Source organism: Bos indicus x Bos taurus, chromosome 6 (genome assembly GCF_003369695.1).
Source record: "Bos indicus x Bos taurus breed Angus x Brahman F1 hybrid chromosome 6, Bos_hybrid_MaternalHap_v2.0, whole genome shotgun sequence".
In the NCBI taxonomy this organism is placed as follows: Eukaryota; Metazoa; Chordata; class Mammalia; order Artiodactyla; family Bovidae; genus Bos; species Bos indicus x Bos taurus.
In genome coordinates, this window is record NC_040081.1 from 37,061,560 (window position 1) to 37,078,763 (window position 17,204).

Genomic DNA, 17,204 nt, shown 5'->3' on the forward strand with positions numbered 1-17,204 from the left:
ATGAATACATACTAATGAATATAGCATTCCTGATGAACATAGGCTAATGGTTAAGAAACAGATCCTAAAGCTAGGCTACCTATGTCTTAACTTCAGTTTTGCCATAATGATCTGGTGCAAGCTGCTTAACCTCTTTGTTCCTCAGCCCCTTTGTCAATAATATTGGCAATAACAATAAAACCTACCTGATAAAGTTTTGTGAGGATTTACTGAGTTAGCAATAAGTGATATTATGGGAATCATTGGGAAAATTTGAATATGGACTGTGTATTAGAAAATATTAGCATATTTATGTTAAATTTCTTGAGAATGAGAATGATATGGCAGCTATATAGGAGAATTCCTTGTTCTAATACTAAATGCTGAAGTATTTAAGGGTAAAGCATTATGATTCCATGATGTCTACAATCACTCTTTAATGGTTTGGCAAAGTATATATGTATGTATGTGTGTATATGTATATCTCTCTTGGTAAAGGACAGGGAAGCCTGGCATGCTGCAGTCCATGGGGTTGCAATAGTCGAACAAGACTGAATGACTGAAAAACAACAAACATATGTACACATATGAAGATAGGCACACAGAAATAGAGATAAATGTGGCAAAATGTTAACCATTGGTGAATCTAGGTGCTCATGTACTAGTTACCCAACCTTTCTGAAGGCTTGGTTTTTTCATAATAAAAAGTTAGGAGATGATGGGTTGACATATGTGTAAGAGTTTTCTACCTCATCCCACACCTATCCTACCTAAAATCAAATCAAATAGGTATGGGGTTGCCAGATATAATAGGTATGGGGTTGCCAGATATAACACAGATATAATGTGTTATATCTGGCAATTAAACTTAAATTTCAAATAATAAATCATTCATTTAGTACAAATATGTCCCAAATAGTTCACAAAGGCCAAATATTGCATGACACATCCTCATACTAATGAGTTACTCATTATTTATCTGAGATTCAAATTTAGGTATCCTACATTTGTATTCGTAAAATCTGGCAAGTCTAATAAAAGCTGTTTACCTTGATATACATGGCCGACCCTGCCCACAAACATGTCAAAAATCTTAGTCAAGTTCATTTATCTATGAGAAAATGTCTATAGTCTTTCTGAGTTTTAAACCATAGTAGAAATAAACTTTTGTCCTTTAGCTGAATTGTCCTCCCTCTGGTCTCACCTTTTTCCATCCTGAATCTCTCATTTTTCTTCATAATTATAACACATCTGAAGGGTTGCATTTTTATTTGTGATAAAATCCATAGATACAATATACATACAGGTCACATAAAAATACATGACAGTGATAATTAAACCTAATATACAGTGACAGTATATTTAATCACTTTAAATCACACTTTAATCATACACTAAAGATTAAAGAACTGCACATTTATTGTATACAGTGTCACTAATGTTAGTGAATCTAATCTCTTCTAAGAAGCAGCTATTGCACAGAATATGTTTTAGCAGTTAGTGGAAACACATTAAAATTACTATTTATAGGACTACAACCTCAAAATACTCAATCACATACTATCTCATGCATTGGTTTACCACTTGATGAATGGCCCTGACTTACGACCTTTCAATAACATAGTAGGGAAAAGCAATAAGAAGCCCATTACTTGCAGAAGCAATTATAGAAAACCACTTTGGAACAGTAGCACCATTCCACATTATAAAATGCACATTTGTTATGTTGCACCTTCCTGAGTTGAACTTTGAAAACGGTAGCCACACAAAATCCCAGAATGGGTGAACTCATCCCAGTCTGGGCCTTCACTGGTGGCTGTAGTAATCTTGACCATCATAGCTGTCATAGCCACGCCCTTTATAGTAGCTATACTCATCCTCATAGGCTCGATAATTGTCCCCACGAGGATCTCCGTTCTCACTTTCATAGATTTCATACCCATTGTCATACTCATTGGTGCCTGTTTGTTCATACTCCCCAGGGGTGGTGGTTTTCCCAAACGGTGGTGGGGTAGTCCCATAGACCTCCTGGTGTGGGGTTGTAGGTTTAAACCCACCATTTGGAGAAGTAGTGGTCTCTCCAGCCACAGTGATTCCTTCTGTATTGGCTTCAGTGACACTTTCTTCTTCGCCGTCTTCCTCTCCATTATCCCCACCACTGCTGCCATGGCCATTGTCTACCTCTGTGCTGTTGCTGCTGGTGCCATTTATGCCTTGCTCATTATCATCCACCTCTGCCTCATTTTCTTCCTCTTCTTCTTCCTCTTCTTCTTCATCACTCTCATCCTCTTTTGTAGCCTTCTTTCCTGTAGCCCCAGCCTATAAGGAAAAGTTTGAAAGAATTCAAATCTAGGTGTGAAAAACATAAAATTTAAGGCCATTGTTTCATCCAACACAAGCTTTCTGTACTGACATCTTTGTACTACATGTGATTTTGAATTGAAACCAGTTTAACTTACAAAAGAACTGGTGGAGGTTTTAAATTCAGAATTAGAACTTTTGTCATTAGATGCTGATGGAGAAAAAGCCACTTGATAAATAAGTCTTTTCTGTGGGAGATGCTTTCTATAACTTCGCTACCCGCTTTCTCTGCCTTGGAAACACAATGGTATCTCTCAGCACTTTTTATCCATTGTTAAGATGCTTGGCCTTAGTCTTCTGTGAAAATGTTGAAAAGTCAGTGTAAGAACATGGGAAGACATCTTGCCTGGGAAAAGATCTCTCCTTATTTATTTGTAAACAGGGATATTGTACCCACTCTTACTTTTTCATCAAGTTAATGAAGAGAATATAAAATACTGTATGTATAGTGTCAGGATAACCTCGAACTTCAGTAAAAAAGGAAAGCAGATTGAACATTTTGGAGGAATTATTACCTTCCTGGGAAGCCAGATGGCAGCTAGACCTATGTCTCCAGTTCCAGGTGTAATCTCTCCATAGCCAAGTGTGGTAGTGGAAAGGGTGGTGTTCTCAGCCTCTGATTCTTCATCTTCGTTTTCATCAGAATCTTCATTCCCTCCATTGTTTCCTTCTTCATTTGAAGTCTCCTGTTGAAAATGTCCAGAGCAAGAAAAAATTATTTTAGCTGAAAGATAACTCAAGATTTGTTGGAGTCATGAACCATTATTAGGAAAATAACAATGGCTGATGGTTTCCCTCAGCCGTCTGGTCGCCCAGTGTTGACACTTCTGCTTCCTCTTATGCCAGTTGCAGTTCTCACTTCTTGGAATTCAAAGTATTTTCACCCTGTTTACCTCACTATGGTGTGTTTTAGATATTCTGTATTCTACTTAATCAATTCAAAAATATTTATATAATAATTTCAGCACATCTGACTCTATGGTATCATACTATATATAGCTTAGGCTCTTGAAGTCTTATTAATAACTACTATGATTCAAAAGCAGAGACATTGCTTTGCCAACAAAGGTCCGTCTAGTCAAGGCTATGGTTTTTCCTGTGGTCATGTATGGATGTGAGAGTCAGACTGTGAAGAAAGCTGAGTGCTGAAGAATTGATGCTTTTGAACTGTGGTATTAGAGAAGACTCTTGAGAGTCCCTTGAACTGCAAGGAGATCCAACCAGTCCATTCTGAAGGAGATCAGCCCTGGGATTTCTTTGGAAGCAACGATGCTAAAGCTGAAACTCCAGTACTTTGGTCACCTCATGCGAAGAGTTGACTCATTGGAAAAGACTCTGATGCTGGGAGGGATTGGGAGCAGGAAGAGAAGGGGATGACAGAGGATAGATGGCTGGATGGCATCACCGACTCGATGGATGTGAGTTTGAGTAAATTCCAGGAGTTGGTGATGGACAGGGAGGCCTGGCGTGCTGCAATTCACAGGGTCTCAAAGAGTCGGACACGATTGAGCGACTGAACTGAACTGAACTGATGACATAATAGTACATTAATTATTGTATTTGATGACAAATAAGCTGAGGAATTTAGACTTATTTTCTTATTCCCTAGAGTAGCCTTGTAAGGTAAGATTATTACTTACACTCTTTAGAAAAGGAAAGTGAGCTTGGATAAATTAAATAATTAACTAAATTCTTATGGTGAATGATGAAACTGTATCTTTCTAACTAAAAGAAAAATTGAGCCCTTTTATTGTACCATGATGATTTTTGATGAGGAGGAGGATTTATGTGAATTGCTGACACTAAATCTAGGATGTTTTTATTTTAAGGAATTTTTTTTTATATAGAACCCCTTCTCTTCAAACAAGTTAATTGCATGTCTTATGTACTATAAAAAAAAAGAAGTGAATGTATTTCATTTACTTTCAAGAGTATTTAAAGGAAAAGAAATATATTAAATTCAAACTCCATCTGCTAACTCCAATAAATTCTTACTAATGTATTATGTTATTGTAGGAAGATGTTTTCTAAAAATTACTACTTCTCTATGAATATTTTTATCATCTTCAGTATTTTACTGTTTTGTCTTTACTCCATGTTGTTAGGCAATAAACTGTAGACTGAGTTAATCTCCCAAAGTAATTCATAGCTAGTATTGAAAGTCAGGAATTCATACACAGAGAATTTATTTAGTTTAAATGAGTACTAGAAAAGTGAATTTATTTCAATGCATTTTTAAAGAGATTGTATGTTAGGATAACTTTTAACTAGGCATCTTATATTTTAAGACTTCAAAACAAACAAACAAAAGCCATATTTAGCTTTTCTTATTACTAAAAAAACTATGTCTGTTTCATAGATATGTAAATTTTACTGTTTCAGTGAATGCTTGGGACTACTAGAGTCCACCTTAAAACAGTCTCCAAGCTAACTTTGTCAAATATTCCACAAACATCATACTGTTTATTTACTTTTTCATGTTTATATGCTTTAGTCCAACAGACTAAACCTTTTAGGGGAGAAAGAGGAAAGCTTTTTTGGGTAGGAAAATACACAGATTGGGTCCTTCACACTTGTTTCACAAGTGAAAATCTGAGGTCCAGTGGGACAAATGACTACATGAGGTCAAAGACATGGCAGCTCATTAGCAGCAGGGTCGTGACCACAGACCCAGACTCCCAATTCGTAGGATTCTCTATTTTCTCCTACGACACCCTTTCTTTTTCTGGTACTTATTTAAGGTTGTCCTGCTGCAATGACTTAAAAAGGAAAGTAGGTCAAACTTTTGATGGATGTGTGTGTGTTAGTCGCTCTGTCATGTTCAACTCCTTGCATCCCCATGGACTATAGGCTACCAGGCTCCTCTGTCCATGGAATTCTCCAGGCAAGAATGTTGGAGTAGATAGCCATTCCCTTCTCCAGAGGATCTTCCTGACCCAGGAATCAAACCCAGGTCTCCTGCATTGCAGGTGAATTCTTTGCCATCGGAGCCACCAGGGAAGCCCTGGGCCTCAAATATCTTTTTGAATAGAAAAATTAGCAGTCATTTGTACTTGAGTGTATTATTAACCCACTAGAAAGACTAAAATGACTGAAAGAAACATGTGTGGATGAGAATGTAGAGTTGATGGAATGCTCCTATAGGGATAGTGGGAGTTTATATTAGTATCTCGGCTGTGGGAAGCTATTGGTGACATCTCCTCAGGATGAATACATGCAGACCTTTCAACATACACATTTCATGTCTAGGTAAAGTGGCCTCCAGAAATGAATGCATATGTTCACCAGAAGGAGTACTAGAACATTCACAGCAGCACTCTTTGGTCACAGGCCAAATCTGAAAACTCCTTAACTGCCCATCAACAGGAGGTTAGCACATTGTGATACACAGACGTGATGAAATACTGATATTGAGAACAAATGATTTGCAACTACAGAATCATATGGGTCAGTCTCTGAAGCTAAGAGTGAAAGAGGCTACATGTACAAGAGTATATGCTGCATGATTCCATACATATATGTGTGTATATGAATGAAACACTGAGCCAAAAACAATCTTTCTGATAGGAGTCATCATAGCATTTGCCCTTGGTGGGGGTTGGTTAATGAATGGAATGGAGCACAAGGCATGTGCTGCTTTTTCTATAGGTTCTGAGTAATACTTAAGGTGTTCAATTTCTGAAATTCAATCATCAACAAACTTATGATAATTGTGTTATGTATATTGAAAGTGAAAGTCGCTCAGTTGTGTCTGACTCTGTGACCCCATGGACTAGTCCATGGAATTCTCCAGGCCAGAATAGTGGAGTGGGTAGCCTTTCCCTTCTCCAGGGGATCTTCTCAACCCAGGGATTGAACCCAAGTCTCCCACATTGCAGTCTGATTCTTTACCAGCTGAGCCACAACAGAAGCCAATGTGTCAATAAAACTTTAAAAGATGAGACTGGATAATTTAGGAGAGGGGAAAAAAAATGTGTAATCATGAAGTAGAAAATATGCCTAAGCACCTGATCCTGGAACTACAATTCCTGGGGACTCTGTATTTAACCTAAATTGCCAGTGAAATTTTAGAGAAGAGATGGGGAAAAAAGAAGTTCTAAATTATCTTCAGGATGGAAGACTACAAGTTTTATTCACACCGTTTTCCATTAACACTTTGGATGAATGGTCTTTGGAGCATTTATTGCTCTGAAGTTCTAAAACCAAACCACCAAATATTGACTTGGCACTAAATATGTATAAGAAACTGAGCTGGGCAGCGTGAAGAGATGCAAAAGAGATTACAACACTGTTCATCCTCAAAGCAGGGGATGTAACCTGTGGTCTCAAGTGTCCTGGGTCATGGGGAGTTTGCAGATAAGTTCTGAGAGGACTAGAAATGTTCACAGACTGTTGGGAAAATATTGAGTAGGTGAGATTTCATCAGAGTCCTGAAGGACTCTTAATCTTCCTCCATCCCCAACCACCATTACAACAAATGAAGAACCATTGCCAAAAGGTATGCAATCCAATTGGGAAGTCTAGCTGGTAAGGCAATTTTACAGTCACTGTACAGCAAACAGCTGTAGTTAAATGGATTACCCTAACTTAGTTCTTGTGTAAGATTAGTATGTGGAACTCCAGGCAGTAGGTGGCATTTTTCCTGGTACTGGCTTGACATTCTTGTAAGGTCTTCCTTTAAAAGCTATTGGGTTAAATTATGGTACTGAAAATGTTATTTTATGGTTCAAAAAATTAAACTAATTATTTGTCACTTTTAAAGTTCCCACACCACTTTGTTTTCAGGATAGCAGAATTTATCCATGATCCATTTTGGACTGTCATTGTGCCTTCATAAATAGCACCTAAGAATACCTGAATTTAGAAGGTTCTCAAACCAGTGGATAGCTATAATTGACTATCCAGGAAAATGTACCTAAATAGTAGTTTGCATGGGCAAGGATATCAGCTGTAAACATGTTAGTACAATTTCCAGGTTATGTAGATGAATTTTAGCCATGAACTACACTAATTTGTAGTACTTTATAGGAAGATATTTCTACATCTTGGCATTTCTGCAAGGACATGAATTTTATTATTAGACAAAAAGACATATGAAATTCCAATTAAAAAGAACAACCCTACTGTGTGAGTCAAGAAGGGCAGATGAGGCACTTCCCTGGTCCAGTGATTAAGAATCTGCCTGCCAATTCAGGGGACACGGGTTCGATCCCTGGTCTGGGAGGATCCCACGAGCCACAGGGCAACTAAGCCCATGGACCACAACTACTGGGCCTGCTCACCGCGACAAGAGAAGCCACCACAATGAGAAACCCGAGCGCTGCAACTGGAGTAGCCCCACTCACAACTAGAGAAAGCCTGCACACAGCAACAAAGATCCAGCACAACCATAAATAAATTAACATTAAAAAAAAAGAAAGGCAGATGAATCACAGTAACACTGTAGAGAATCTAAGACTTTCTTATACTACACACTCATCAAATTGAATTTTTAAAGTTCAGTCCTTATTAACTAGTGCAATACATAAAACAAGTATTGCACTAACTTTAGGATCATTATGTATTTATCTTTTATCATCACACTCTGTCCATCTATAAATGTAAATAATGCTTTCTTCCTTTTTTTCAGAATCAACATTTCTTCCACTTAAAATAGAGATACTTTTGTATTCATGTACCACTTACAGGTAACTTTAACCCCAAATTGTAATAGTGTTTTAAACAGGTCGTTTTAGTTAATTTTAATTTAAATAATATCCCCCTTCTCCAAAATAGAAGACTGGGGGCAATTGGTAAGCTGGAAATGGCTATTTGCTGAGTCTAAGCTACAGGAAACCAGTTTTCTATTTATTTTGTGCTGCCTGGTTTGTTATGGAAAAAAAAAAAGACTGAAGAAATTCCTTACCTCTTCTTCCTCTTCCTCTTCTGAGCTATCACCATTTCCATTTTCTTCAGATGAGTCACTACTGCTCTAAAAAATATGTATACATGAATTCACACACATATGAATATAGGTACATATATATTTATTTACTTAGAACAGTTCTCAGCTACTGTGAGAAAGATATGAGGAGACTAGACATATATGAAATGAGGTTAGAGAAAAACGGGAATTTTACAGTGACCAGGATATGCTTTGAAATACTCCATTTTTAACTTCGAAAGTATTGACAATATATTGAAACATTTTGTATGTAAAAACTAAGCAATGAATGGCAGAATGACTTAGCTCTGAGAGAATGAGAGGATTATCTGGTCCAATTTTTTTATTTTACAGAAAAGGAATCTGAAGCTCACAATGGCTGAATTCTCCAACCCGTTCAAGGCAAATCTTAAGCTGTTACATAGGTATCATTGTTTCATTTTCTTTATAAAATATGAATGAAATGATAATTAGACTTATTACAAAATATAAGTTTTTGTGTGCTAAGTCTCTTCAGTCTTGTCTGACTCTGTGTGACCCTATGGACTGTAGCCCGCCAGGTTCCTCTGTCCATGGGATTCTCCAGGCAAGAATACTGGAGCGGGTAGCCACACCGTCCTTCAGGAGCTCTTCCCAACCTGGGTATCTAACCTGTGTCTCCTTTTCTCCTGCACTGCAGGCAGGTTCTTTATCAGTAGCACCACCTGGATGATTTTCTTAAATGATGAGTTCTCCTGGTGAATTTAAATTAGACTTTGACTTGAAATTAAATTTGCATATAATTTTAGTACCTTTTAATCTAATTAAAGCCATTCCTAAATTGAAGTGTGTGTGTGTCTATCAAACTTTATGAGAGAAAAATTCATATGAGAGATATGTTATATAAGAAGAGAAATTAATTTACCTATTTAGGAAATTTATGAGTACCATTTCTCTAGAAAGCTCAATATTGAATGAGAATAAATGAAACCAAGGAGTCTATATAAAAATAAAAGTTAATGAGCTTTGCTATGTTTTTTAAAATATTTATTTTTGTATTTATGTATTTATTTATACATAAATATTTATGTATATTTACAGTTCTTAGTTGTGGCATGTAGGGCCACAATCCCTGACCAGAGATTGAACACAGGCCTCCTGCATTGGGAGTTCAGAGTCTTAGCCACTGGGCCACCAGAGAGGTCCCAACTTTGCTATTTTTTAAAAGGAAATGGTAATCCCAATTGAATTTTCCTTCTTTTTCTGCAACCACTATTTCTCCTTGGTATAAGTAAAAGCCCAACATAAGATTCTATCATTTTCTGCCCTGAAAATTTATCTTTGATTCTGGTGACTTGTGAAGTACGGTGGGTCTTAGAAAACATAGCTATAGAAGAACCTTAGGGTGAGAGATCGGTTGAGGGAATATTTATGTCCCAGTACTGCTCAGGTCTCTGCCTATTGGGCTCATTCTTCAGGTGGCCACACCATATACCAAAGGAAAGGAATGCTTCTCCCCTTGAGCCAGGAATAACCTTGGGTGGAAAAGAGAACAATTAGACTGACTCTTCCACTGCCATGACCTTAATGGCTGTGCCTTCCCTAGCCCAGAGGTGAAAAAAGCATAAGGTTCTATTGAAACTATTTCTATTTGTTAGTTAAATTATATAGAGAGAGAACAGCTTATTTGTGTAGCATATTTTGTCTCAGCAGGAGTGGTTTTTTAAATGTAATTAAGATTTATTCAGTTTTCATACAACAGCAGGATAAAAATTCTATTCAAGTTCCCGTAGACTATAAACCAGGAAACTCTGGAACTTATCCAGGGACATAAAACAAGTTACAAAAATTTCATGGTCTAAAGGTGTTGAAATCATACTCAGTGGGAGTGTTTTAATCTTTTTACAAGCTTCCTCACCCCTAGCTTTCATTCTACTTCAACCACATCACTCTTCAATTAGTATCTACGTAAGGACAATTTAAAAACTGCTTGAAATGCCTTGAAGCCTCAGCATTTTATTTTCCTTTCTTTCAATTAGGCCTTATTACCAAGTTGTTACTAAGTCCTACGGATCCTTCTGGAAGTCTTTCATATACTCCTTCCAACCTCTATCCTTACTGGATTTATTCAATTCCAGAAGACACATTCCAGGTGTTGTACTGATAATCAGAATCATAGCAAGAGAAGAAGTTGGAAATACGGGCAGTTTTTCCACATCAAGTACTGTAATAACTGAGATGAGTCTGATAAAAGAAATATAAGATAAAGTCCTTGCTGTCTAAGAGTTCACACACTAATCAAATGTTTTAATCATAAAAAAAAAATTTCCTTTTTTTAAGGAATTAAAAATTAAATTAGGGTATTAACCTTATTTACGGAGAAGGCAATGGCACCCCACTCCAGTACTCTTGCCTGGAAAATCCCGTGGGCGGAGGAGCCTGGTAGGCTGCAGTCCATGGGGTCACTAAGAGTCAGACACGACTGAGCGACTTCACTTTCACTTTTCACTTTCATGCATTGGAGAAGGAAATGGCAACCCACTCCAGTGTTCTTGCCTGGAGAATCTCAGGGATGGGGGAGCCTGGTGGGCTGCCGTCTATGGGGTTGCACAGAGTTGGACACGACTGAAGTGACATAGCAATAGCAAAAAAACCCTTATTTATACTTCCATTTCTATAGCCAAGCAGATAAACTGCAATAGGTTGACAACCTGGCAATCAATATATTTCATGCATATTGGTATTTTGGAAATGATTGTATATAAACAAAGATTCCATCTGAATATAACATGAATGTCAAAGCCAACGAAGCTTAATGATTTTGGGGGTGATAATCTGGGTACTAAATACTTAATAGACTTAAGAAAATGAGTAATTAAGAGCTATGGAAGCATATAAATAGACATGCAAGGAGAAACATCTTGGAAATCAAACTTTGTAAAGTGGAACAGTAGATCATCAGTACTAGCTCAGACTGTTAGATTGCAAGATATATTTATTGGATTCTATTTTACTTATTTAATTAATTTAGTTTTTCTTTTTTAAAAAAAATTTTGTTGGAGTATAGTTGATTTACAATGTTGTGTTATGAATTCTATTTTAAAACAACTCTCTTATTTACAAATTCTGCATTGCTTGAGATAGACCTATCTGCATACAGTCTGTAGCAATTTTGAATATTAAAGATCCGCTTAAAAATCTATGAAGTTTGGGTCTATCAATAAGGAAAAATATAACCTTTCCTAATATCTTTTCAGTGTGGACATTTGAATTGGACCACATGTATATATCTGTAAAATTTTCTAGATAGGAATATCTCTATATGATATTTTAGAAAAGTTGAGGAAGTGGTCCAAAATTTGAATGTATTATCATTTAGTTTAAGAAAGACAACGAAATTTCAAATGAGCACTGTTATATTTATGGGCAAACCAAAGAATGGAAGGCAATTCTGAAAACCCACAATGCTTGTATCAACCATGCTCATATTTCTGCGGCTACACACATTCCCCATAATTATTACGGTGCTAGAAATACTTTAAAATGATCATTTCCTATCATTGTATGAGTTAGAAATGGGTTAGCTCAACATATGGCAGGATGTTATGCCAAGCCACTGTGCTGAAGCATAGTTTTCGGCGTCCTGACTGCTTTTAGTGTCTCAGAAGTCCTGGGTCAGATGGTGCATAATTGGTGCCCTGAACCCAAACTGTACAGTAATAAAAATAGCACAATGCTGGTTTGTTGTCTATTTAAAATCAGCACCACACCCTCTAGTTTTCAGAACCCTCTTCACAGGTAGTAACCCAGTATAAACAGAAACTCTTATTTTTAGTGGTTAGTTATTTTTTGTTTGTTTACAAATTTTAAGAATGTTTTGTTTTTCTCACAAGTTTTTTAGTTCGCTTCATGAATTTGTCTTTCCTTTGCATTCTTGAGCCATTCTTATTCTAGTGAATTACACAGGTCAAAGGTTAAGAAAATCTTGAGCAAACCACAGATTATCAGGAATTTTGTAATGGTCTTTGTTGTTTATGAATTCATTTCCCTGTAAATTAAAGGACTCTACGTTATTGGATATAAAACAGCTATATGACAGTATTGAATCTACATAAAATGGCAGTTCATGGCTGCATCACTGACTTAAATGTCAACAGCTGATAAAATTGTCCACTTTGTCAGTGAATTAGTCAAAACACCTGAACTCGATCTTCCGTGGCGTGTGCTTTCATTATATCATTCTAGACTGGGCCCAAATGAGTTTATTCTCTGTGCGTGTATAGCTCTGCTTTATAAGAAACCTTGGGAAGAAACTTTATTATATTAAAAACAGACTGCTTTAGCAAGTGGTCTTTCTGGCTGAATTTCAGTGAGAGTTGAATTTTCAGTGTTTTGAGTTAAATTCAATCCCTTTTCAATTATAAGGAGTGAGAAAAAATTAACTTTTATACTTACTTGAACTGCAAATCGTTTTAGAGCAGGATAAAAGTAGCCATGCTTATAAACATAGTATTGGGGCCTGTACTTAAATACCTGCATGAACACAATAAATGATATATTCATATTTCATGTACAATAAATCTAGAGTAAGTGTAGTCAAACCAAGGAATTATGCTAAAATTAATTACCCCATTTTCTTCAGAATCCTCTAATTTGGCTCTTCGATTCAAATTTTTCATCTGTTTAAAAGAGCAATCAATTATTATATATTCTCTCTTTAATATCAAAAGACAAAAAATGTAAGTAGCTATAGGTTTTTAGTAAAGAACTTACTGAAAGAGCACAGGCCATTCCCAAAATGCTGAGCAAAATTAAAACCGTCTTCATTTCGGTGATTGCTACTGGAATTAATGAAGTGGTAAAGTTAATGAGTAAAACTAAGAATGTACCTTTTCTTCACATACTTCACATACTAGGAGATGTATTTAATTTGTTTTCATTTTTTGTCCAATTAGAGTTTTGACTAACTAGGACCAAATTTCTGCTTTTGTTTTAAAATTTTCCTTCTATGTATGTGGTAGAAGATAGACTTTATCCATCTATTTGAATAATCATGAGTTCCATATTTGGTTTTGACCTATCTGATCTGATTTGTAAATGAATATCCATTGCATCACTGCCAGAGTTTGAATGCTTAGTGTGTTTCACATTGGGGTAAGGAGGCCTTATAATACCATTGACATGGAACACCAACTGGTGTAGTTATGTGACCTGTTTGTATTGTTTATAATTAAAAACTAAGGAAAAATTTGAATACATTTGAATGATTACTTTTATGCCAGTTATCCTACAGGCTCTTTCCAGCATCTATATAGCTTTTAAACTAAAAGTTTGTTTGTACTATGAAGACTAAGAGCATTTTTCCATGGGTATCTTAGAATACTTGAATTTTTATGTGTGTGAAAAATCCATGATATGTGAAATATTATTCTCACAACGTATAGCACCCTAACATCCATATTTAAGGAAGAATCTATGAGAAAAGTTATCCGAGTTCATCTTGGGTATCAGAGGCAAATTTCCTCAAATTACATTGTTCTCCAGTTCCATTTAAGCTTATAATCACTGGTGTGGGAGATTGTTATGGAATGGACGTGGGCCTTTCCAGGGTCAGGGTAATAGTCAAGTCAATTCTATGGAGGAATAGAAGATGCAACTCTCTTGCATAGAAGATCCTACTCAGAATAGGAGTAGTTTGTAAGCAGTCACGGGGTTTCAGCCTTGCAAAGATCTCAGTTCCACATAGATTTCTCACAGGTAAAGGAAAGCAATGGTGAAATCCTATCCTAATTTTATTTTGTTTGATAAAAATCCTAATTTAATAAAAGTTGAACAAACTTTGCTGAAAGCCACCAACACACTTAACTGAGAGAGTTCTCCTCCAGAGTGACAGCTTTGGCAATGCTTAAGAGCAGTATGTAATGGGGATCAGAATTTCCCCATAAATACACTGGGAGAAGTAATATTTAAAATGTATGAAATCCATGTCATATACTATATCTGAAAATAGACTCTGCATTTTATCATCACTGGTCATGATTTATCACATCCTTATTGAGTATCTGAAGCTAAAATGAACATTACACAGGGGAAGGGTTAGAGGCCTGGAAAAGCTGTCTTGGATCCTCTGTCGCCTGTCTTTGTGGTAGAGTGGGTCTTTGATTTTGTTGCTTGTTAACTTGCTCACAGTCCTGTCTACTTTAGTTCTTGATGGCCACATGGGAATAAAGAGGCTTTCCCCTGAAGGGGACTTGTCTGTTTGAGAAGCTTTCATTGCTATTGAGGTTCTCTGAATAATACTTTGAATTTGGCCGTTCTTGATGGAGCCCACCAACAAACAGGAAGATTACTGCTCTGTAGCTGTATGAAAAGAGTTGGAATAATTACAGTATCTTAAAGAGCTAAAAATGTAAATACATAAAACTGTAGAAAGATGTTGGAGTATAAAGTTTCTCATAACAAACCTTAAAAACAACTAGATGAAAATATAACAGGAATAATATAAAAAGAACCAAGTGACTCACCTAGGCAGCAATCGGCTGCCTACATAAATCTCATTTTATTTACTTTGTGATTCATCAAGAGCAAAAGACCTCTATAGTGCCCACTACTAACCTGGACAACAATTCCAAAAATTTTAAAGGACTGTTTTGATAATCTAATTGCAAGTTTTTATTGGGAAGAGTATGATAAACTAACAGCATCATTTATTTCCCTAGTACTATGCATTTTTTCATTCGGATTTTAGAGCTATAAGATGTTAACACTTTGAAACCAAATACATATTTTGGAAAATATTGTTTATAACTGAAGTACAGACTAGGGAACTGATGGAGAAATCAACATACATCAAGGCACATTTATAAATGCAAAATGGTATTCCAGTTAGGTTACCTTGAATGCATTAGAATGAGTAAAAACAGTTATCTGTCAGGTACAGAGATAGAAAGTAGAAAGCATAATTTTCTAGTTAATGTATATAATAATAAGAGCTTATTTACAAGCACAGGTTAATAAACTTAGCTTTTTCAAAAGAATCTAAAACATGAGGTACTAGTTTAATGGTAAACAAGTGTTAGATTACATAGCAATTCTCTACAATGTGTTAATATCTATATTTAAATAGAATGTTCAAAACCAAGCCCAGAGATGTGAAATGCAGAGTGCCTGATTTATAAGATAATGAAGTTGTTATATTAAACCTTACCTTTTGCAGTGCTGGAGTGAGAAGGCAGGCTCCCAGGAGTGAGTGACACAGATTGAATACTCTCTCTGCTCTCTCACTCACTCATTCACTTGCTCTTGTGGGCTATAAACTCTTTTTTGCCTTCCCACAGCCAATCACTGTCATGGCCAAAGTGATGTCAGAATGTGGATTCTCACCAGAAAACTCCCGAACTTCCACACTTTCTCAACACACAAGCTCAGTTGAATAAACATGAACTGTGGTTCTGTGCCAAGAGGTTTGCATTGTGGAATTTAATTGAAGGTTAAGATGAAGATGAATAGTTTGAATTCTGAATATATATAAAAATATACTAGATTTGAATTAAAATAAATAGCAAGAGATTTAACTCTTTAAAATTTTCATAATTATACAAATTTTCACTATGTTTAAAGGAAGGAAAACTTACTGTAATCAGATACAATCCTACATTATTAGTTTAGTAAAAAAAGAAAAACTAAATAATAAAAGACAGGAGCTAATAAGCAATTAATACTTTAAAATCAATTATATTATTCAAATAGTGACTCATAAATTTGGTATAATTAATTTCCTGAGATATATTGCTGAGTATAAAATTTATACTAAGTTTTTGAGAATCCTGCTACTGAGAAGCAGGTTGCACTTTTTGCTTTGTAAAATAAACTACTTTAGACTATCTACTTATATGGTCTTTTTCCGTTGTGCAAGAAATGTCACCTCAGTGTATTTTCTTGGGCTTCCGTATACCTCTTTTCGGTTCATTTTCACATTTAATTTTTTTCCCATGGTTATAGAAAACAATGATTAGAGCTGGCAAGGGTGAGCTGTTGTTATAGAAATGATTCAGGGAAACCAGACACACAAGAAACTGATTGATAAACTAAAGTACTGAATTTTTTAATTTGCAAAGAGAAACTTAGCTAAATAGCTTGCATATTCTGCTTGTCCAGTCATCAAACCTTCCTCTAACTGTGAAGTCTACCTGAGAAACCAAAACTCAATAAATACTAGTTTTAAGCGTATGTGCCAGTTACCCTGTTAGATGCTTTGGATAAATTGTCTTTGGTTTCAGAAAAGTTGTTTAAAAGATATAGACTCATAGTAAAGACAATTGGATAAGCTCTAAAAATTCAACTCAACCCCATCTTAGTTCAACTTGCCAAACTTTAAATTACTAAACTGTCCACTGACCCAGGACAATGGAAAGCAAATGTTCCAGGATGGAGAGCCAAAAACAAGACAGATCCTGTCTTCGTCTTTAAAAATTTTAGAATCCGCCTCCATTGCAGGAGACACAGGTTCAATCCCTGGGTCAGGAAGATGCCCTGGAGGAGGAAATGGCAACCCACTCCAGTATTCTTGCTTGGAAAATCCCATGGACATAGGAGCCTGGTGGGCTACAATCCACGGGGTCACAGAGTCGGACATGACTGAGCAACTGAGCATGCATGCACGTGTAGATGGATCTGGGGCAGAGCAGTCAAAATATAGACAAGGTTTAGAGGTGCTATGAATGTATGGTGTTTTAATTCTAAATGAAATGAGCAATGGAGCCGGGCTGTGACATCAGAATAGGAATTTACTATCCATAGATAAGATGTTATCAAGAAGGAAGAGAAAAAACATTCTTGGGAATGAGTTTAAAGGATATGGAAGCATACGGAAAACATACCAACAGCATCTAGTATTCACTGAGTTCTCTCATGCTAGTTCTTCATTTGTGCAATTTTACTTATCCTTCCCACACAGAAAACA

General features: G+C 36.1%; 1 protein-coding gene across 2 annotated transcripts; it reads right to left on the reverse strand.

Moving 5' to 3' along the window:
* Positions 1-1,231: 1,231 nt before the first annotated feature.
* On the reverse strand, positions 1,232-15,557 carry IBSP (integrin binding sialoprotein). 2 transcript variants are annotated; one of them, XM_027544116.1, is made up of 7 exons: positions 15,450-15,557; positions 13,016-13,083; positions 12,871-12,921; positions 12,698-12,775; positions 8,246-8,311; positions 2,856-3,026; positions 1,232-2,298 (listed from the first exon to the last, which is right to left on the reverse strand). In XM_027544116.1, the coding sequence occupies exons 2-7, from the start codon at positions 13,067-13,069 to the stop codon at positions 1,786-1,788; spliced, it is 933 nt and encodes a 310-aa protein (XP_027399917.1). In that variant the 5' UTR covers positions 13,070-13,083; positions 15,450-15,557; the 3' UTR covers positions 1,232-1,785. The 2 variants fall into 2 exon arrangements, with proteins under 2 accessions (XP_027399917.1, XP_027399918.1); XM_027544117.1 differs by having other exon boundaries at positions 13,016-13,080; positions 15,450-15,541.
* Between the last annotated feature and the right edge of the window lie 1,647 nt (positions 15,558-17,204).